We start from the raw sequence: 23,877 nt of genomic DNA on the forward strand, positions 1-23,877 counted from the left end.
TTCAAACTAAATGGTACAGGCTAGAAAGTTATGTTTTTCCCGAGTCTTTCTTTTATTATCCTAATGTTGCTAAAAAGGGTTTGTTTGGGTAGAAATAAATTCCTACTATTAAAGCCCACCTTAACCACTGTGTTATGTTCTGAATCCTGAGTTTGTGCATCTCCAGACCAAGCACTCTTAAAAAATGCCCACCAGCATGGATGATATGTGAATCGTACACCTTGTAATTTCCTTTGTCTAATGTAACATTTTCTATACCAATGATTTACACACGTATGATTTATTGTGACTGTATGTGTGTGTGTGTGTGTGTGTGTGTGTTGTTAAGAGCTCCGACACACTACACTGGTATGAGAGGCGCTATAAAACAAATGAAATAAACGTAAGAGGGGTTAAATGGTGAGATGTGGGAACTGTTGGAGGGTTATAGTGCGGGATTCATCAAAGATTGCCCTGTCCCAGTGCTCTGTAAGGTCATCATTAACTGTGCTTTAAAAGCTAATATAATTGAATATATAATGAAATATTCATTGCAGAATGCATAATTTATGTCTAAATGTTCTTGGGGATGAGCCCCCTCAAACAATCTTTTTAATGGGCAGGCACACCGCAGTCACTATGCACCACATAGGGGCTGGTCTGAAAAAACTTGCCAGGGCTGCTTTGGGCTCCCAGTCCAGCCCTGGGGCTGAGGGGTGCAGCTTTCATCAATATTAGCTCCACGTCGGTCATCAGCACGAGTATAAGGAGAAGCTTCACTTCATCACCCTGATGCACCTGTTCTCCAATCTTTAACATGTCCAGTCCTCGGCTCCTGTCTGGAGAGAGCTACCAGAGTCCTCTCTGACATCACTCCTCAGCTCCTCCCCCTCCTACATTGACATCACATGGCAGCCCTGACCCCAACCATTTACCAGCATGGTGCTCTGCTGACTCCGCCCTGAGTCACAGGGGTCATGCCCTAAGGCAGACTAATGCAGAGATTCTGAAACTGGCCATGATCACCGCTTCTGACGTCACTGCACTAGCTTTGGTCTCGAGTGTGAGTGAACCCCCACCTGGCACACGTGCAGTAGCACCCTCTCAGTCTTGCCTGATCCCTCCTAAAAAGATTAGGCAATCTCGACTGGTTAACTGCAAACACTCTGCAGTCCATAATGGTAAGCAGCTTGGTCCACTCCTCCTTGGCACCTCCACCGTGTATAGCAGTGCAATGCCCTAAACGCCACCCGCCCCTGGTCCAGGCCTGGAGCTGATGTGAAACTGAATGAAGAACTAAGCAAGAAGCGCTTGTTGCTGCGAGATGTCCTGTATCCAGGAAGCACCTCCCCCTGAACAAGCTAGGCTTGATATCTTTATAAATCTGAGCTATTTGTAACATTTCTAAATCATATTATAACAAACAGACCCAGAATGGACGTGTTAAAATAATACAAATGATTTTACAGAAAATAATAATCACTTACAGATTCTGACAACGAAACCAAGTGGCCGATATTTTAGCTGAGAAGGGGGGGGGGGGGGGGAACTTGGAATCAAACCGGAGGCGTCAGATGAGTCAGTTCTCTGCTCTGTGACTGTAACACGAACCCGGAAGTACCAGCGCAGTCAGAGACGGGCAGACGTACAGACACACCCACTGCAGAGCGAGAGAAGCTGAAACTTGTCTTTACTTCCTGCATTTCTGAATCATGGCGACAGCAGCTCAGCTCGGGAACCTCCAGGAAGAGGCCACTTGTTCCATCTGTTTGGAATATTTTAAGGATCCTGTGTCCATAGAGTGTGGACACAACTTCTGCCGCTCCTGCATCACTCGCAGCTGGGAGGGAAGAGATGAAAACTTCCCCTGTCCACAGTGCAGGGAAATATCTTCTGGGAAAAACCTCCGACCCAACAGGCAACTGGGGAACATGGTGGAAATTGCAAGACAGCTTCATCTTTCCCCCGTGAGGACCCCAGGGGAAGATGTATGTGAGAAACACGAAGAGAAACTGAGGCTGTTCTGTGCAGAGGATCAGAGGATGATGTGCTGGGTCTGCCGGGAGTCCAAGGAGCATAAAACGCACTCAGCAAGTCCTGTAGAGGAGGCTGCAGAGGAGTACAAGGTATGTCTATGGGCATTAAGAGACCATAAAGTCACACTATAAGCTTCACTGTTGAACCTGCCCAGGAGTACAAGGTGTGTGTGTGGGTGTTCTGCAACGACAAGAGAGGAGCACAGTGCATCTCTGAAAATTCAGGGATCACAAAGTCACTTGGTGCACCACATCAAGGGGCAGCCGGAGAGCACCAGCTGTGTGTGTTTGTGTGTTCATAAGTCGCCCTCTGTGTCCCATAGAGGAGGCTCCAGAAGAGAACAAGTCATCTTTGTCGATTTTGGGGGACCACAAGACTGCCTGTGGCTTCATATAAGAGACTGCTGAAGAGCATTAGCTGTCTGTGTGGATGTTTACGCATCATAGTGCACCCTGAGGGCCACAGAGAAGAGGCCGTACAAGGTACATGTTTTCCACAGAGAAAGAAGCTGCAGAGGAGCACACGGTATATATGTGGGTGTTCGAGTTCACAAGTGAAGACACTAGTTAAGTCTTCAATAGGATACAAAGTATAGGTTTGGGTGTTAAGGGACAGAAAGAGAAGGGTGTATGTGGGTGGGCAGTATATGTGGGTGTTCAGGGTTCGCAAGTGAAGACACTCTTAATCCCACAGAGGAACACAAGGTACATATGCCAGCTTTCAGGGATCACAGGTTGTGCACTATTACCCTCATAGAATAGGCTGCAGAAGAACACAAGATATGTCTGTCGGTATTCAGGGATCACATTGAACCTGTGACTCCCCTAGTGGCGAAGAACATGTCGATGGCATTTAATTTTCTACCGATGGACTGACTGTGGGTTCTGGTAGAGGATTGGTTAAATGTTTAGCGGCGTTGGAGAGGGATTTGCTTCTGGTGGTCACCTCACTGATGATGGTTTCCTAGTAAAAGGCTTTAGCTGCGGTTAGAGTTAGTGTTTTTAGGAGGGTGAGGTCAGCCGGAAGTTTGAACTTCTCCTGTTTTCGTATGATACGCTTGTTTTTGTTAAGCTCCAACATCTGTGGTGGGCTGAATCTGGGAAAGTTCTTGAATTTTTTTGGGATGGATGTCTTTGATGAAATTGAAGGTTATTTTTTCAGATGCATGACTCAATCACGTATGCTTTCACAATGCATGCCATTACAACGCGGGCAATATAACAAACACATTGTTACCACGCGTTCCATTACCACGCAAGTCGTTACAACAACTTGCCTTAGGGAAGCACTGGACTTTGGAATAGTTCATATTACTATTCCAATTCCAGTCTGTGCAACAGTAGGGAAGATGTTGGATTTAAAATCCAGCAACACGGCAACTACTTGCGTTGTAATGGAACGCGTGGTACTGGAACGCGTGGTAACAACTCTTTGGTTGTATTACCCATGTTGTAATGGTAGTGTGTGATTCTGGCTGCGTAGTAAAGTCTGTTTCCCTATTTTTAGGTCTCGTCTGAGACAGCGCTTTAGCGCTGCTCGGGCGAGACTTATAGTAAGCGAGTTTTGGAAGTGCAAACAGTGGCTTTTCAGGCCTCCAAATACAGTGCATGTGCGCCGGGCGCGCGCACCATTTGGCAGCCTGAAAAGCACTGTCTGATCACTTGCTTTGATGTCCTCAGTGAGCCGCGGCCACTGAGGACATCAAAGTGCACACCATTTGCCACCCCCTTGTTTTTTTTTTCTTTGTCGCGCTGATTCGAGCTCCCTTGCGTGTGGCAAGTTGTTCCTGCCTCAGCGCAGCACCTTCACTCATCTCCGCAACCCCCTCCCTCTGCTTGCCCGCCCCCACTACCCCCGCTAGATCCCCACTTTCATCCCAAATCCCTGTCACTGCTTGTCGTTCTGTTTTATGCTTTAGTTTCGCCCACTTTCTGCTCCCCACTGCCTTGTTTTGTCTCTGTTCCCATTCTCCTAACGCTTAGTTGTTTGTCTTCCAGCTTTCCCTCCTCCCATTGCTCCTCCAGCTGAAAGTGCCTTCCCCGTTGTATGTCTCAGCTGTTGTTGTTACATGAGTCGGTCTGGGGCGCTGATGCCAGACAACGGAATTAACAACATCATGGTGTCTTTCCTTCGCGTTCAAATGTACCATTGTTTAAGACTTGTTAATGGTGGCTGCAGGGCATGCCCAAGGATATAAATAACGTCACCAGACCGTGTTGATTCTGGCCAAACCTGTTCCTGTATAATTACTCTACATTCAAGCACATTGGGCTTTACCGAGTGACGTGCTAAGGGCCGCCTCACCAGCCCCTTTTGACCCCGCCCCCTCTCCTCACTCCTGCAGTGCCCTCACCGCTCTCTCTGCTGTCGCCATGCTGGAGTCTGTAGGTCAGCGTTGGCCGTTCCGAATGCCCCCATCGCTGTTTGAATTATTTTAATGTACTTTGCATTGTTTTTGCTTCAAGCCGCTCCACTTTGCCCAGCCTGGCACCTTCACTCATCTCTGTAACCTACTCCCACAACGCTGCTTAAGGACACAGACTGTTCTACGGTATGTGATGCAACTGCATTTCCTCTGCTAGCGCCGCAGTCATCAGCAGCTTTAGATCGCTTTCGACAAAACAGGAGGTGATAAAAGAAACTACCAGTGTAAGAACATGCACAAGTAACTCTACGGTTCGTCTGCCCCACCATCCATTCCCGGTGCAGACAGAATAGTTACTAAACATTATGTCTGTGCTACGTACATAACTCTGCCTTATTAAAATCATTTCCATTTTATATAGCGCTTGCTACAGTTTTGTCTTTTCATTGCGCTGCAAACAGCATGCGTTAATATTACAGGTGACAATAATACTTCATGGATCGACTTCAGATAGATTTAAGGTGAGTGAGGCCCGTCGGAGTTAAACATATTCTGCCCCGAATCTTCAGGAGGGGGCGTGAAGTTTAAACGTTCGACGAAGCCCCCACAACTATACATATGAGAGGAAAAAACACACTTTGTGGATCGGACACCGTACCCTCGAATGTTATGTTCTAACACTAAACCTTCTTTCGTTTGGGCTCATAGTTCGAAACTTCTGTGCAAGCGCACCAAGAGACCATGTCTGATGAAAGAGGCTCTAGAAATAAAGGACAACATGACATTGTTGGTTATTACATTTCACTTCAATTCTCTGATACTACAGTCCCTCTCGAGTACCAAAGGATAAAATAAGGAGATGGCGCGGTCGGCAGACAGTACTTTCTAACATTACTTACACATACCTAATAATTCTGCCGTCTTCTGGATCAGTGGTTAGCAGTTTTCCTAATAAAATCATTTGCCATTTCCACTTGTTTCCCCCACCTTAATTATTTAAAGCACAAAGTACTCATTTGATTCCTCAAACCATGGGCTGCAGAAAGTTCAGTGGTTTAATACACCTCAGCCTTTCACCCTCTGGAGCTAGATAACATGAGTACGAAATAGTTTATAACGCCTGTTTTCTTTTAAAATAACATGAGGCACTTCCATTTCACGTGCGCCCAACAAAATGCTCAAAATATGAACATGGGTGATCGCAATAATTGTTTTCCAAAGCGCTACAAAGCAGCAGTGGGTAGCAGGCACTATTTGTGAGCATACTAGTGTAAGCGCCGCTTTTCAGTTGCTTGCAGTTACTTTAAAGAAAGAAACGTGACATAACGAGGCCTAGAGGTGAGCCACACAAACCTGGGATATTCTTTAGTGAGGCCAGAGTGCCATAACTCATGTGAAGCAAGCAGCAGCCTCGCGCTGATCACGAAATTCCCCGGCTTTATTCTGAGCCTGTATTCCCCAAATGTTATATACTGAATATGTTAAATATGTTCGACCTCTGTGTGTTTCAGAGGCAGTGACATAACTGCGCCTCTTTTACTGCAAAAACAACAGTTGATGGACAGAATGCAGAGCAATGTCATATATTCATCCCAGTACAGTGATCTGGGCCTAAATCCATTTGTGTTTTTTGCTCACCATGCCATTTCAGTTTGAACCCAGCCATATGCAAATCAGTCTTGACCCTGTGCCTCATGGGAACAGTCCAGCCCGAACTGCCAAGCCAGGTCCTCCCTGAACTGAAAACAAGCATCCTAGGACGGGTTTCGGGGTATCACCCCTTGATTCCAGTGGCATGGAGAGCACGGGACTCACGTCTGAGCATACCCGCCCCACTCGGGGTGACAAATGCAACAAGCATTTGCAAGGCAATAGGTCTCGCATTTACGTGAGTTTGAGCTATTGACATTGCAAATAACTATGCCTTTTATTTTTGTTTTCGTTTTAAAAACATAAATAAATGCATTGTCATTTACAATGCCAATAGCTTATACTCATTTAACTGCGAGACCTATTGCATTGCAAATGCTTGTTCCTCTTTTCAGTTGTGCTTGATGCTGAGGTGTCGGACTTTCGATGGTGAAGTGGGTGGCAAGGTGCTCAGTCCAGCCGAGGTCTGTAGAAGTCTAGCAGCAGATATGAGGAGATGCTGATAGAATGAGTTCTAGAGTGTGGTCTTTGGAGGAGGGATGGAAAAAGGTTCCCATAAGTTGTGTTGGGTGAAGAAGTCAGTGATGTCTGAAGTGTGTATAGCTGCACAGTGTGCATCTATGAGCATCAACCGAGCATGCTAGAGGCCCAAACTATTCTTTGTTTATTATTGGTATGGGCAGCACTTGTTAGATTAGATTTTGTTTTTTTACTTTACTTATGCCAAAGCTTTCATCAATACAACACCACACCAGAAAATGTACTACAAGTTAATGTATCAGCCCCCGCTAGTCACCCATCTCTGACACATTCCGTTGTCAACCTTTTGTTGTTCCCCCTACAGGCAGACGATGCGCTCCAGTCTCAGGTCTAGTTTGCCTCCGGCCTGGCTCAGTTATAGTGCTTGACCAGTTCCCGCTCAAACCAGATCCTGCCCGAGGCAGCAGGCCATCAGACACCTCAGTTAATGGGCCACGTGGTCTTGACGCTCTAGGGCAGTGGCTCCCAAAGTGTGTGCCGTGGCTCCCTGGGGAGCCGCCAAACCTAGCCTGGGGAGCCGTGCATCAGGCGCTTTAATGCATTTAATGTTGAAGGGTCTGTTGGCTTTAGTTAAACTAATTAGACTTGAACGCATGAAGTCAATGATTTGTAAGTGACATGCCTAAAGCTGTAAACGTAGTTCTTAATTGATGGCATGTCGAGGGAGATTACCTCCATATTTCACCGGATACCCACGTTCCAACACTCCCAAAGTAAACAGAGGATGCCTGATTTATTTTGTTAGACACGTTAATAGTTTTGCTTGTTTCCAAATGCATTTTACACCAATGCAACTTATTAGGAAAGTACAGTTGTCCTGTCAATTAAACACACTAAGTATTATTAAGTGTTGACATTTGTGCATGAATCATAGGTACTTCCAGTACACATTTCTTTCAGTACACACACATTTCTAGACAGGCCTGGTCTCTCCTGGAGCACAGGGAAGTACAACACCATATATGGCATAATGCCAACATTTGGAAGCAAGAAAGTGGGACGTTTAAAAAAAAAAAAAAAAAAAAAAAAGAGAACTTTATTTTACTTGCATTGATTTGGAGGTAATTTTAGGGAGGAGGCAGCTAAAATAAAGCTGCATGCTGTTTACAAAATCGTGAGCCACCCTGCTGAGACAGGTGTGTTGGCACGTATGACATGGGTAGAAATGGAAGTGTATGCAAATATTCTTCAAGCGCAGAAACACTCTGGCAACGGGGCCTACATGCATAGGTTTGCTATCTAGCACTATAAGTGGGATAAAAAAGTTTGAGAAAGGCTTGGACAAAGAAGTGTAACTAGGAATATTGCATTAGAAGCGCCGCCTTAGTAATACGCAATACCCTGCGTATATGATTTTAATACCTTCATCAGCTTCATCCCAATCATTTTCAGGGAGAAAAATGCAAGTACTCTAGAGGCCGGGCTTACACTACCCCACCCTAAAAAAAAATAACAGTGAGGAGCCATGGGCCAATGGGTCAAGGGAGCTGCGGGTTGAAAAAGTTTGGGAACTACTACCCTAGGGGCGCAGCTCCATCAGCCATTGATGTAGTTCCTGTAGCTGTAGCTGGTTCACACGTCCTGGGGAGGTGCACTAGGTTTCGCCAATAACACTGCTAGCGAGACAAATCGCCTGATTGTTGTAGGTAGTCGCCTGGTGCATCCTAAAAGGGCCATTGCAGGGGTTGGGGTACTTGTATGTCTATTGTTGCAGACACTCACTCAGAGATCTACACCCACTATCTAGCAATTTAGGATCAGTGTGAAGCATGAAGGAGAAATCTGCATTTGGTGCAGAGCAGCGTACGCAGTTGGTTGTAGCCGCTGCACCATATTTGGCTTGTTTAAGTGGGGTGCTGTAGGTTTGATGCAAACACTTGAAGTGAAGGAGTTCTAGTCGACCATATGTTGTGTTTTGTGTTTTATGTTATGTTATGTTATCATGCACAAATCACCCCAGAAGGAGTATCTCGGTGCAGCATAGGATTGCCGGCAGGAGCAATTCAGAAAAAAAAAGCCCTGTTTTAAGCATCTTTCTAAATTTGCAGTGGTTAGGACATATCTGAATGTAGTAGTTTATTCCAGTACAAGGGGGCCAGATAGGAAAAAGACCTGCCTCCTGTTCTCGTCTTCATGATACGTGGAACAGTGAGCAAGGCTTTGTCGCTGTATCTCACAGTCCTAACTGGACAGTAGGGTTTAAGCTTCTGGGTAAGGTACTTAGGACCTTTGCCTGTTAGGGACTTGTGAGTGAGGCAGGAGGTTTTGAAAACAACTCTTTTTTTTTTTCTGACAGGCAGCTTGTGCAGAGATTTTAGAAGAGGAGAAGAAGTGGTCCCAGAGGGAAGGTTACACGAGAGATAGGCCACTGTGTTTTTGGTACAACTTGAAGTTTCGAAAGGAAAGTCTTGTTAGCAGAAGCCAGTAGGGTGTTGCTGTAATCTAATCCACTTACAGTGAGTGCCTGTACCAGTGTTTTCCTGGCCGAAAGAGCAAGAAAAGATAGGGCCTTCCTCAGCAGGTGCATCATATGGAAGCATGTGCCTACAATGGCCAGAACCTGCTCTTTCATAGTTAGAGTCTGTTCTAGACGGACACTGAGGTTCTTAACTGTCAGTTTGGGAATGAGTTCCGACCAGAGCTGCTGGGCTTTGCCAGACAGCAGGATCTCGCTTTTATCCGTATTTAACTGAAGGCAGTCAGTAGGCATCCAGGCTGCAATTGTTCTCATGCCTGTCGCAGGGATCTTTGTCAAATGTGATGATCAATTGTGTATCATCCGCATTGGACAGAATTTCAATGCCGAAAGGTTGGACAGTTTTGCAAGGGGGGATGACTTAGATGTTGAAGAGCGTGTGGCTTAAACAGGAGCCCTGGCACAGGCCCTTGTCAATTGACATGGTGCTTGATTTGAAAGAGCCCAGAGAGATGGTTTGGGTTCTAGTTTTTTAGAAAGTTGGAGAACCATAGTAGGACTGTCCTGTAGATGCCAGTATTGTGCAGTCTTGGAGTAACCTGGGGTGGGACCCAGTTTCAAACCCTGCCGATAAGTCCTGCAGCAAAAGCATGGATGTTATGTCAGCATCGAGGGCTAAGGGTGTGTGATCGGTGACTCCTGCTAAGGCAGTCTCCGTGCTGTGTGAAGATCGGAAACCTGATTGTGATGGATCCAGCTTCGTAATGTAGATAACAAGCTGGTTATTGCAGCAATACAGGCATTGTTACCCAGTAATTGTGTGGCCCTGGTCTGTTTCCCAATTGGCTTTCGTGGTTGGGACAATCAACAGGCGTCTGCCTGCATTGTGTGCATAAGTTACTGGTCGAGGGACTTTGGATTGTGCATTAAGAGTAACGGCAGTGATTTGCAGCCCCGTGGTTCCTGCGGAAAGTATGAGTAGTGTGCTTTACAAATATTGGGAATGCATATGTAGGTGTATTTATCAGCAAGTGTAGGTTGTATCTGTCTGCCGACTGTGGCCAAGTCTATAAAGGCGCCACCGGGGAATAAATCTCCTTAGTTTTCCACCTTCCTCTTTTTCTGTTGCTGGTCTGCCTGTCATCCATAAGTGAGTAAAGCGGTGGTGGGTCAGGGACTGTTCCGGGACATGTAGCTCAGGGCAGGCTGAGTGTCTTCTGATGCCCTCCCAGGCCAGTAGTGCACTCTTGGCTGAGTTTAGTGCTGGACAGCCCCATTGAGGTGCCCTCCCAATCAGGCCACTCATGGGTGTGGGATGTGTTGGGTCTCTCTCAATTGCTAAGTGGGCTATCTATGGCAGAGGGTGTATCCAAGAGGGTGTGTGCTGTGCCTGTGCACAGTAGCAGTACAGCTCAAAGTCTAGTGCTGCTAATCCCCCTCGTCATACTGCAAAGGGAGTGTTTCCCAGTTTATTCTGAGTTGACCTTCTACCCAGGCTAGGTTGATAGATACTTTCACTTAGTACTTTGAAAATGTCAATAGGACAAAGTTTATTCTTTAAAATAGTGCCTTATCTAAATGTTATCATGGCTTTAGGAATAAAATACTAATGTCTTTAGCAATTTTTTTAATTAATTTACTGATCTTTAACATTTAACACAGATGCATGTGTACATATGGTAAACACATACAGGTCACAATAACATGCCCATGATGCCTGTGGTATGTGTTCTATGTGCAACATGTGGGGTGTACGGTAGGAGGGATGGTCGAGGAGAGAAACAAGGAACAGGAAAGGGAGAGATGGTTAACTGGTAAGTGAAGTGTTAACTGTTGCCCGTTCAAGAACTCTGTTGCCCTCGAATGTTTGTGCCACACCCATGCATTGGATCATTTGTCCTTATAATTGCTATGTCATTGTTGTGTGGTAAGGTTCCCACCTTGCTTGTCGGTTGTAATGGACCCTCGGAATGTGTGTGAGGTGTTTAAGATATTAGGCCGCCTGCAGCTCATCTGGTAGGTCATACTGCTGCCCATATTACTCCATGCTGGTTATAAGTGCCTGCGCCCCGTCAGTATCCGTGGAAGTCTCCTGTGGTTCTTTGCCCGCCAGCCAGGTGCTGCGGAAGTCCAGTAGGTTCCTGTCCCTTGCCACCGCTATGGGGAGTTTGCATAGCCCTAGGATATTCTCACGGTAAAGAGTGACAGCCTCCGCCTGCACCAAGTTCAACATCAAGTGAACCACACCTTGGTAGGCAGGGATTCCGAGAACTTCCAAGGCCGGTAATTAAACATTTAGCTACAATCAACCCCAGGTCTATGAATCGGGTTGTCACCTTGTGTTTTTAGGTCTCGCCTGACCCAGTGCATGCGCTGGTCTGGCGAGACTTATTGAGAGGGCGCCAAAAAGTGCTACCAGGCCAGCCTAGAGCTACAGTGCATGTGCGCGGGAGCGCGTGCTGCTTTTACCGCGATTACTTTCACTTTCACGGCCGCTTTGATGTTTGATCGCATCGCGATCACTTTCACTTTCGCGGCCGCACGGCCGCTTGGCATAGCCAATAGGTCTCGCTTTTGCGACCTTATAAGTGTTTAGTTATGCAACTGTTGCATGGCTAAACACTTATAAGGTCCCAAAGGTGGCTATGCCAATGCTTGTTTGGATGTGCGATATAGGCCTAATGGACATACTTCCTAAATGCATTCCGTGACTCGGCCAGTGCGGTGCGACAGGTGAGTAGTGGCTGCCTCCCAGTAAGAGGTGAGGGCAGTACAGGTCCATAGCATAGGTAATAGATCCTCGTCTACCTGCCTACATCTGGGACAGTGAGCGTCAGTGCATTTAAAGTCCTTGTTTTTCTTGGCTGATGTCAAGTATTCTCTATGTATTATAAAGTATTGTGGGGCAGATTTACGTTCCCTGGCGCATCCCTGCAAATCAGCAGGGATGCGCCAGGGAAGATGCGTCACGCAAGTTTGTCCTTGTGCCACTGCAGATGCGCCGCATTTACAATGCGGTGCATCGTGGCGCAAGGACAAGCAGATGCGTGACGCATCTGCTGGCGTAAGGTTGGCGCAGTGCTGAAGTTGTGTCGCAAGCGCGACGCTACTCCAGCACTGTTCCAACCTGCCCTATCCCTAACATGGTGCGTCACGCAGGCGTAAGGATTTGACGCACCAGCGTCGGAAAAGTGACTGCGTGAAATCCGAGGCTTTTTCCGACGTAACGCCCACCCTGCATTCATTAAACCTGACGCAGGTTTAATGTGGCGCAGGTCTTTACAACGTGACGCATCTCCCTAGATGAGTCACGTAAATGTGTCGCAGCATGGCGCTAGCTTTGCGCCGTCGCTGCGTCTCAAAAGTGATGCAACGGCGGCGCAAAAGTGGCGCACAGGGCTTGTAAATCTGCCCCTGTATCATTTGAAATCTGGCATTTCTAGGGATGTGTGTGGGCACCTCGAGTATAGCCGACCACTGCCGATGGGTCATTGTCCCAGTGCTGTCTAAGTGACGTCAATGGACGTGTTGCTTGCGATCTGAGTGAATCCGAAAACCACTTTGTGAGATGTCTCCCTGCGCCCATCACATGCATATATTGGATGGTGAGGTGTGTTGCAGGCTCTTGTGTTATGTCTCCCAACAGTGCTCGCAGCGCCAAGATCAATGAGGCGTGTAATAGGAATGGCCTTGCAGCAGGTCATTCTCCTCAACTAGGGCGTCAAAGGCTGCTAATTGTCTGTTGTGATATATGTCTCCCAATGTCTGTATGTCCGCTTCCCCCCCCAGGCAGAGAGGTCCACTGCAGTGATGGCACTGTGTCTTATTGACATACCCTATATAAGTAGAAAAGGCACATATAGGATAACATTGTTTGTGAGGCACAAGCTGCAGTGGAAGCAGCTATAGGCTACTGCTAACATCAATTGGGTGGGTGCTGCCCCTTTCCTCCCGAGGCGGAACAGGCTTATAATTGAGGAAAGTGTGCGTGCCTGCAGTTGTGTGCGGTGTCAGCTAGGTACAGTCTGCCAATCCACTGAGCTATCCACTGTAATTGTGCTGCCCGGTAGTAATGTTCCATATTGGGTACTCCCAGTCCTCCCTGGCCCATCGGTAAGTAGAGCTTGGTTAATGCCACCATGCATCGTAAACCGTGCCATATAAAGTCTCGCTCAGTACGTTCAAATGAGCAAAAAAGAGGGGCTTGACGTTACGTGGCAAGTTAGTGAAGTAATATAATAGACGCAGGAGAACCACCATTTGGAGGAGTGCGATTTGGCCCATGACCGTCAGGGGATGTGTACGCCAGAAGCCAATCTGCAATTTAATTGCGGTAATGGCCTGTATGAGGTTCCCTTCTAGTAGTTCCTCTGGTTGGTGGTGGATCCTGACACCCAGGTAACAAAATACCAACGGTTGCCATTGCACTCCAGTGCAATTGACCACCAGTGCCGGGTCAGAGGTTGCCTCAGGAAATGGGTATAGGCAGGATTTTGTCCAATTTAATCGCACACCCGACAGGGATTCGAAATCAGATAGTGTCTCTGCTATAGCATCACACAACTCTCTTATGTCTTGTTATTTCAACAAATCATCGGTATACAGAGAGATCACATGTATGCCATCTCCTAGGGGAATTCCTCATTCTTCTCCGCCCCTACGTAGGGCCTCAGCCTGTGGCACTGTGGCAAAGGAAAACCATAGTGGGGACAGCAGGCAACCCTGTCTGGTGCCACTTCTGATGGGGATTGAACCTGCCATTTAAGAGCCTATCTTGACTCTGGCAGTGGGTAGGGTGTACATTAGCTTAATAAGACACAGGAAGTGGGCGCTACGCTCTTATCTAAGCAGAGTGGTGAATAGGACCTCCCACTCCAGCGTGTCAAACTCTTTCTCCAGGTCGAGGAACCAAACAACCCCAATGTGGCCAGCGATATACCGAGTATTTAGCTACTTGAGAAAAACGCTGCAGATTCAATGATGGGCTATGAGCCAGCAGAAAACCATTTTGGTCAGGGTGTACCAGCTGAGGCACTAGTGGAGCCAGTCGATCCGCTAATATTTTGGCGGATCTTGTAGTCTGTGTTTAACAGTGCTAGTGGCCTATAAGAGCCCAGCAACTCAGGATTCCTGTCAAGTTTAGGCAGTGACATGAGTGAAGACTCACAAAGTGATGCCGGGAGAATGGATGTCTCCAGTGAGCTACTGTATAATGTCAGTAAGTGTGGGGCCAGGACTGATGCATGGGCCTTCTAGTATTCAGCTGGTGGCCCAGGTGCTTTACCCATGGCTAGTGCTGTTATGGCAGTCTGGACCTCTGAGAGCGTTATTGGTTCGTCTAGTGCTGCCCTCTGCGTCTGCATCACCACTGGTATGGAGAAGGGGGGACAGAACGGCCTCTAGCGCCTCAAAATCTATGTTGACAACCGACTTGTATAGTTTGGTAAAGTGCTGGCAAAGTCTTGGTGAATGTCCTGCTAGATGATCAGTGGGCGTTCGGACACAGAGCATAAGGAAAGGATCGGATAATGCATTTGTTCCTGCCTCATTAGTCGCGTCAGCAGGCTGCCTGCTCTGTCCCCCTCCGCAAGGGTGCATGCAGAGTGAGCAGCATAGTTCAGGCATCGCAGTCGTTCCATTGCGTCTGGTTCGCACCTCAGTTTGTCTAAATTATGCCTGTCGGCAGGGTTCAGCACCACATCTGACTCTAGGAAGAGAAGTAAGTTTTCGAGGCTCATCCCTTCTCGATACAGTTGTCGACAAATGCCCCAACTGAGGCTTAAGCTTTGCCCTCTCAGTACTGTTTTAAATGCTTCTCACTCTGTACCCTTTTCAGCTGCCAAGCCTGTGTTTGTTTCAAAGGAAGGGTCAATGGTTGTGCCTAATGAGGTTCTGAAGGGCGGGTCCTCCAGTGCCGCCAGGTTTAGGCGCCATAGGCCCCTGACCTCTCCAGCCTGTTCCCACTGAAATACTAATGTCTTTATCAAGTAGAAGATAAGATGAAGCTAGTGTACCTGGAACAGGAAATCTGGCCTAGTCCTTCCAGATCTGAAAAGGTCCAAATAGGCCACATCCTTGTATTTGACTGATACTTGGGGCTGGTACTTACAACCTGGATATGTACAACTGTTATATACAAACTGTATATGTGTTGCTGGTACTCTGTTTGGAACTGAAATGATATTTTTTGTGAGTAGGACCACACTCTACAGATCTACACTCATTTCGGGAATTCTGGTCCTAGGTCCTTCCAGATTTGTAAAGGTCCAAATAGGTGACACCGTTGTCTGTGTTCTTGTTTGTGACACTTTGGTCTGGTACTTACAGTCTTGGTATGTGGGGTTGGTACTTACAATCTGTAAATGTGTGGCTGGTCTGGGTAGGTATGTTTGGTATGTTTGGTACTGTAATGATTTTGTTTTTGCACTCTACGGATCTACACTTAATTATTGCACTCTTATCTCTGCAGGTAAAATTTCAAGAGTGGCTGCGTCTTCTCAAGAAAGAGGAGGAATATATTCTGGACTCTAAAGTCAAGAAAGAGGAACAATATAAAACCATCAGAGTGAGTGTCTGCAGTGATAGCTGTGTGTCTGTATTTGTATGTGTCCATGTACTTGTGTGTACCTTTTAAAGTTCAAGACACACATAGGCCGATGAGACTCCCTACAGAGTGGGTTGTGATACACATGAGGTCAACAGAGTCACTTCTGTTAGACATTGAGGCAGAACTCAGCCAAGGGCGTGTCTTAATATAAACAAAAATAGCAAGCATTGGAAATGCAATCGGTCTCGCATTTCCTTGAGTTAGAGCTCTTGAGATTGTAAATGGCAATGTTTTTACCTCTGTATTATGGAGTGTATGTATATGGTGTGTAGTGGAATTATGTGGGTTGTATTGGATCAGTTGTGTAAATGTGGGGCGTGGAATTGTGTTGTGTGGAGTGGATTTGTGTAGCGCAATTATGTGGCATGGTGTGATGTGGAATTATGTGGATAGTAATTAAGTGGTACTGTGTGTTCTGGAATTATGTAGAGAGGGATTGTGTGTTACGGAGGGTAGTTATGTGGAATGATATTTTGTGTTGTGGAGTGGTATGTAGTGGAGTTTAATTATGTGGTGTGCTGTTGAATTGTGTGACACAATGTGGATTTGTGTGGTGTAGATTGGATCTAGGTGGTGTGTTTAGCAATTGTTTTGTTGACCCGTGTTATGTAGTTTGGTGGTGTGGATGGGAAATGTGTGGAGTTGAATTGTGTGGCGCGTAACTGCCTGGACAGCTTTGCGTTTTGGTGATGGCAGTTGAGCTCTAAATTATTTCATAGTTAATATTTCCGGGGACTTTCTGACAGTGTAGATTCATAATAGATTCATCAAAAGTGAACATAAAAGTACTTAGAAAATAATTTATTGTTCGTCTTTATCAAACGCAGACGTGTCCACGGAGAATTGGAGCAATCGACCAACTAAGGGAGCACATGAGAAAATTTTACAATTTAATGGTGAAAAAGGTAGCAGTGTTTGCAAACTAGCTGCATGGATTGACATTACAGGCTAGGTGGCCATAGAGGGCCCTTGCTTGATGTTGGAGGGACCCAGGCTCCACTATTTTTAATCGACCTGGATTTCAAATGCCTGACCTAAAGTTAATCAAAAATTAAGGCAAGAGAAACCAACTGAAATATTCCCTGAAGGGAGGTGGCATGCTGGTTAAGACTTCCCTCAATAGCACCATTGAGTGCCTCACGCGGAGAAACAGGGAACATCGGCACAGGGCTGACTCCCCTTGAACAGCATTGATTTGACTCTCTGGGGCCGTAACACAGATCTATGGGTTGGAATGACCAGATAGACAACTCTTGCAGACTCTTTTCATCCCCACTTCCTCCTTTGTCATCATTGTCTACGTTTGCCTCTCGTGCTCTCAGTGAAAGTGTGATCTTGACAAATAAATTCCGGTCCCCAGAAAGGAGTGTCAGTGGCCACTACCTGCAAACACCAGCACAAAGTAAGCATGGTGCCAAGTCTACAGCGGCAATGGCGATCCCCTCTGGATCCCACATGCACCATCCAACGCTTCCCAGAAATGGCGCACTGTAATAGGTATTGTAGCGCACAACTTCTGCACAGTGAATACGAAGGCCAATGAAATGCCACCCCAGTCTCCACTTTGGCAAAAAATAACATGGGTGTGTGAGGCATGGCCGCAAAGGTATGAAGATATTGGTAGGAAATAATGTAATTGTGTGCGCAGAGAAGTTATCTGTCTTTATCATGTCATGTGATCTGATTCCTCGTGGGATCAAGAAATAGATAAATGTATGCACACTATATTTGTAGATGATCTATGTTTATAATTTGGGACATGTGCTTGACATGGATTTAAGTGCAGGTCGATTTTTTGAGTGGAGATATTTATGCATGGTCTGTTTTTGGGTCTGTGTTTTTGCAAAGAATGTTTTCCAGTGAAAACATTACACTAAAAGCAACAAACATGGCTACACACCGCTGTGCCCTGCTAGGAGATGCCACCCCTCCTTCAGGTGCTTGCAGCAGTGCCTGTGCCAGCCTGGGCATTACCTTCTTAAAGAAAGGAATGAACTTGCATTGGAGGTGAGGGTGGTGATGCATCTAAAACTACAGAGGGGGCGGCGGGGGCTGCCCGGCCCCTTAGCCTCCTCTTCCTCTAGCAGGAGAGGCTGGAGTTCCTCCCTCAATTTGGTGATTTCCAGGATACCAGGGGGAGGAGTAGGGGAGGGAGAAGAGGAGCGAACAGGGTGGGGAGAAATAAGGGCTAAAGGTTAAGGGGTTGCAGGGTGCCTGGGAAGAGGAAAGAAAGGGAGAAAGTGATTTGGGAAAGAAAGGAAGAGGGGAACAGTAGAGGAGGAAGCAAAAAGATTGAAATGAAGTAAGTAAGAGACGAATAAAGGAAGGACGGGCTAAAGGTGTTCGAAATAAGTGAAAGCAAAAAGCGGGAGAGATAAAGAGGACCGAAGGAGTGCAAGGGGAAGAAGGGGTAAAACGGCAGAGAGGTAGAAAGGTTTGTGAGTGTTGAAAGAAGAGTCAGATGGAGGGGGCGAGGGTGAAGGAGAAGAGATAAGGAGGAAAGGAGCAAATGGTAAGAGAAATAGTCGAGAGTTGGAGGTGAAGTGATGAGCGAAGAGAAAAACCAAAGATGAGTGAAAGCACAATAGCAGCTATGATGAGGGGGTGTCAAAAAATACACAAGAAGTGGGGTAAAGTTTTGGAAAATGGTATCAGCTGGAATATTTTCAGTGCTTGCTTCCTCGATAAAGTTTTTTTTTGCAAGAGTTGGTCAGGCTAATCCCTGCTACAGCCCACATATGTACTTGCAAACAGAAGAACCGCATCACGGCGGACATGCTTATATTTAAAGAAAGATTTACAAGGCCATCGGAACAGCAAGGATATGCATTGTTTTAGCAACACAGCACCCTCTTCCTACCTGCTGAGCTTCATGAAAAGACCTGAGAAACGGCCTGAGGCCTTTCCTGCACAGCCCGAGCCTGGTGCTTAATTAAAGAGTCTGTTCAAGACTCACATGCAATATGCTGCTTAGGCCGCGTGTGGAGAGCAGGGCACATGCACCCTCCCATACCGATGGCAGCACTCTAACATGAAAACTAACTCCAGAACTCCCCGCGCTTTTAGGTGACCTCAAGATGCCATGAAGCACTGCAAGAAACAACCCGTGGGTGGAAAATAAAATGTAGTCATTTGAACAAAAACGCAGTCGTGGAGATCAGAAGCAGTCCGCGCAGATCAGAAGCAGTCCGCGCAGATCAGAAGCAGTCCGCGCAGATCAGAAGCAGTCCTCGCAGATCAGAAGCAGTCCTCGCAGATCAGAAGCAGTCCGCGCAAATCAGAAGCAGTCCGCGCAGATCAGAAGCAGTCCGCGCAGATCAGAAGCAGTCCGCGCATGTGCATAACGAGAGGGGTTCTGATTTAAATACACTAGGCTCACTGCTAAACAGTTCCCAAGCAGGCCTCTGCAACACAACACGTTATGAAATAACTTACATGACGTAATGTAATGTGAATGCAGAGCCCGCACGCTGCCCAAATGAAAAGAGGGGCTCCTGCACACATTTGTGAGCTCTGCTGAATTAAGTTCGCTGGCGCTGAAAGTAATAGGACCCCACCATCAGCACTGGCGGCGCGCTAGTGCTATTACCAACGTTTTAATGTACACTTTGAAAAAAAAAGAGAGATACCGGCAATTGTACAGCCGGGGCCACACCTCGCTGCAATGACTCCCTCCAGCAGCATGCACCGGCCCGGGCATGAGTGGATTGTGTGGCTCAGCTGCAGCTACACAGGCAGGGCTGAAGAACATAAATACTCACGTAAGCCAACAGCACCCTCACTAACTTTGTCTAAGAAACAACCATGGCGTCTCTCCCCTATGCCAGCAGCGAGGCAGTCGTCTTCGATTGTGACGTCACCTGGACGTCACATGGGTATGCCCACAACATTAAAGAGATTGCCGATAGATGAAACTAATAAAGAAGCGGTCGAAAAACGTATGCTACACTGTTGCAAAAGTCATTAATATCAGTGAAGTTAATTCCTTGTTATCGACTTTGAATATGCCAGTCTAACAAGGAAGTGGTTCGGTCCTTTTGAAGTTTCCACAAATGGGAAGCGCGCTATATGTGAAGCATGTGTGGCGCCGAGGAAGGGAAACAGGTGATGAAGAAAAGTAGTCCCTGCACAAAGACATAAACACGTAAAGCGTAATGATGTTGTACTTATTCGGTGCTGTGCGGAGAAAACCGTAAATTAGAAGGAGGGACAAAGGCGGAAGATTGCCCATTGGAAAGCAAGTTTTTTTAAAGGACACCAACTCAGACAAATAAAAAAAGCACCGGCAAGGAATGGGTGGAGTTCAACTCCTAAACCATACACAAGAGGTCGTAAAGCTACAGAGCAAGCTCGACCTAAAAATGACCCTGCTCATCCTAAGGTAATATTTACATAATGTGTATTAGTGTATGTATTTACATGTGTGTCATTATCTTGCAGTGAATTAATCTTCGTGTATGTGTGCATGTGTGTGGGCATGTTCACACTTATGTGTAACAGTATGTGCTCATGTATGGATGGTTCTGGAGTTATCTTTGGGTGTGCATGCATGTTTGCACACCTCTATGGTTGTGTATTTTTGTGGCCATGGTTGAGTTTGTGTGTGTCTTTGTATGTATTGTGAGCAACAGAATATGACAATACAAGTGCACAGTTGTCTGTATGTGTGTTTGAGGGATGTGCATGCTTTAGTCTGAATTTATTGGATGTGAGTTTGAGCTTCCATATGTAAATATCTGTCTGTGAGTTTGCATATCACAAGGTCTGGTAGTATTTGTGAGTGCAAAAACATGTGTGCATCTATATGAGTGCGTGACTTGGCCTGCTCGAGTCAGCTGCTGTCTTGAAAGTTTTGGGGGGATTCTTCAAGCAGGGGCCGAGAAAAAAGGGGAGTCAAACTCGTTTTCTCCATGTTAATTTCCGTAGGAATTTTTGGAACAGGCTACAGCCCGAACTGCTGAACAGAATTACACCAAATGTAGCAAAAAGGTAGCTCTTGGTTTAGAAAGCGACCTTTTTTAGGTCTCGCGAGCCAAAGGCTCGAAGAGACATTTTATATCTGGGCTTTTCAAAGTGCTGCCGTGGCCTAAAGCTACAGTGCACGTGAACGTGCACGCGCGCAGCGCCATGTGTCTTTCCTCCGTAGGGATCGTGATCACTTTCACTTTCGCGGGCTCCTCTGTTGCTGGCATTCCCCCCTCCCTTCTCGCCCAGCCCTTCTTGTTTCTTCTTCTCATTTTCACGGAAGCATGGGAAGGCTCTCTTTACAGCACAGCTGCTCTCCCTGCTTTTCCATGTTGAGTGTGAGTGAAAACAGGGCTGTAAATGTTGCACTGTCATGATTTATTAATCGTGCACCTTTTATCTGCTCAGCACCGTGCCCCACAGCTGGTAATCGGCACTCAATGAGAAGCCTCAAGCACAGTTCTTGATGGTGCCTCCTCCAGGTCTGGCCTTCGCAGCCTACTTGTGGAATTCACATCCCGCCGAAGCCCCGCCTCCCGGCTCTTCCAGCGGGCTGCTTCATGTAAACAACCCTCTGCTCTATTTACAATCACTTGACTGGACGGGACTCGTGCCAGGATCCGTCGTGAAAATAACAGTGCACAACACAGTAAAACCAACAGTCAGGGATTGGCAATTCAAAGAAACGCACAATGTCACAGATGGCACTTACGGCACTGCAAGGACTCCGGTATGTGAAGCCTCGAGCACACCTGGCCCGTCCAACCGATCTGGGCATAGCAGCGTAGTAATGGAATTTCCGATCTGCTGAAGTACCGCCTACCGGCTCCTCATGCTGGCTGCTTCACTGAAACAACCCTTTGCTATATTTACAATCACTTGTTTATTTAAATGGCTGCCAAGGGTAACCGAAGATGCCGATCTTTGGGGGTGATGGAGAGGACCCTGTACCATTTACTGCTTGTGCTAAAGGCCAGCCTTCAGTCCCTTTCTCGTGGGGCCTCCGTCTGTGTTCTTTCTTGCCTGTCTGAGCCAACACTTTTCGTGTTCACACTCACATCGATATGTCCTGTCATGATTAATACCCGCAGCTCATCTTTCCGGCAAATTGAGGCAACAGTAGCTGCTTCCAATTGGATGTAGGATTGTGGTTTTATTCTCCAGAGAGCAACACCACGTCGGGTTTGAGCTCGTAGGATGCGCAGGTTGCTGCTGTTTGTACTTATAAGTTACAGGTTCAAGGCTCTCTTTGCCTTTTGGTTCTTTTTTTACTACATTTTCGGTGTGTGTTATTTACATGAGTAGACGCCCTAGATGGCTGTTAGAGACAGCGATCTGACATGTGGCTGACTCTGCTGCAGTTTTTGTACATTCAAGGGCACCGAGCTGACACAATGGAGTCTTCCATAGGTCTCGTGGCTTTCAGAGACACCAGCAGCAGCAAGGCCAGTCTGCTTCACCCTGGGAGCAAATAAAAGCCACGCCCAAATAAAGCAGGGACAACACCAGAATGTGTTGCCTATTTTTCATAGTTCTACTTAAATCGACTAACCAACCTACAGTTATGGCCGAACTGAGAACACAAATTACCCTAGCCCATTTGGGCCCTTGGGGGAAGGGGTCAGGCAAGGATGCAGGTGTGAAGAATATTGCTTAACTAAACCGGCCCCTAACACTACTGCTTTTGTTACAGGGGCCGATAGAGCAGCACTGCCGCAAAACCGGCACCCAGTAACAAAACAGGGCCCCGTGGCTTCAAACCACCATTCCAGCCTCCCGGGGAAACCCCCGATGCCCGCTACGGCCTGTCTGGTCCTGCCGAGATATTTTAGCTGTCCGCTCATCCCCATCTCCAGAGGGTCTGACACTGCGAAAGTCTCTTCCTGGGTATGGCAAAAGGGGCATTGCTGGCCCGGAAATGGGACACAGCACTGTGGCAGTAGATTGGAGGTTAGTGCCCCTTCTTCTTTTGTCTGTTGGAAACGCGCTGGCACTAGTACCTGCACTGCAGGCTGAGGCCTCAAACTTAAGCTTTCTGTCCCTTGAGCGTGCCTTAAAGCAACAGTGATGACTTGCTTCCAGGGAAGTCCCCTTTGCACACACTGAAACATGCCTGCTCTCTTTTAATATTTATATATCGAAAATTAACCAAGTGGACTAATGTATCTGTTCGATACCCGGCGCCGGCAGCAGATTAGCCCAGCACCATGTGACTCTGGGCAATAGCTTGCTTAATCTTCCCGACGGCTCACAGCGCCTAGAGACCCTTAAGGGTGAGTGTTTGCGCTTTACAAATGTGGATATTATTATATTATCTGTTGCCAAAATAGATTTAACATCAGCAGTATAGAATGTACAAAGATAAGTGGCAGTAGCCCCTCCAATTTTGAGCTGACAGACTTTTTCAAAGTGTAATGTTACAAATGAGTGTTAAATGTAGTTTTCATTCAAGGGGTAATAATAAAAGTTGAGTACGTTCAGGTTTTCTAGTACTTTCATTATGTTGGCTGGCATGCCTGTGCACTCACATTTGCTTCCTTCCTTGGAAGACTGTTAGAAGCTTCTCAACAAACGAGCTTTATTGCATCATTAATACAACCGGTGTCCAACCACTCTTATCTAAACTGAACGCAAACCCTCCCCTGCTGTGTTCAGAGAAAGAAGGCACAGAAACACTTTTATAGAGATTGCAATCTGTGCCAGAGCAGGAACTCAGGAGCAGTTCAGTGGGTTTATGTGAAAATGATTGTGTGAATGCTGATCAGAATTAAACAATGTAAGGCCCATCCTGGTGAACATTGCTGAATGCATCAACATAAAATTATAATATCTGCATACTCTCTAGTGCTTAATTCTGCTATAGCTCACCGCGCTCATAAGAAGTGTGCTCCTTTGTGATTAACGTTTTTTACTCAAACTATTTCAATTTTTGGATAAAATTACACTTCAAAAATATAACAGGAGGTCTAGTATGATTTATTTTTTCCTCTGCTCGCCTGGATACCATATGGCATACTTGGATGTGGATAACACCCAATACCACACAATTTAACACCACACAATTCACCAAAACATAAATCAACACCACCCTATATATTTACACTCCACATAATACCATTTCGGTCGGTCTCAGGGCTTGAAAGGCAGGATTCCTTTTCATGGTCTGACCTCTCACTGGAGATTGACAGTGAGGTATCACTCACCATGTGGTTATACACATATCTTAACAAGCATTTGCAATGCAATAGGTCTCGCGTTTACGAGAGTCTTGTAGATGCGACACCTATTGCATTGTAAATGATTGTTTATAAAATGCTG

The 23,877-nt window shown here is 46.5% G+C and overlaps 1 protein-coding gene across 1 annotated transcript in view; it reads left to right on the top strand.

Moving 5' to 3' along the window:
- Nucleotides 1-1,604: 1,604 nt before the first annotated feature.
- The window catches only part of LOC146783298 (E3 ubiquitin-protein ligase TRIM39-like), a 178,803-nt gene continuing 156,530 nt past the window's right edge, over nt 1,605-23,877 (top strand). The window contains exons 1-2 of the mRNA XM_085634416.1: nt 1,605-2,105; nt 15,457-15,552. Coding sequence (XP_085490542.1) covers nt 1,692-2,105; nt 15,457-15,552 — 510 coding nt within the window. The 5' untranslated portion in view covers nt 1,605-1,691. The remainder of the gene's footprint in view (nt 2,106-15,456; nt 15,553-23,877) is intronic.

Source organism: Triturus cristatus, chromosome 11 (genome assembly GCF_964204655.1).
Source record: "Triturus cristatus chromosome 11, aTriCri1.1, whole genome shotgun sequence".
Taxonomy (NCBI): Eukaryota; Metazoa; Chordata; class Amphibia; order Caudata; family Salamandridae; genus Triturus; species Triturus cristatus.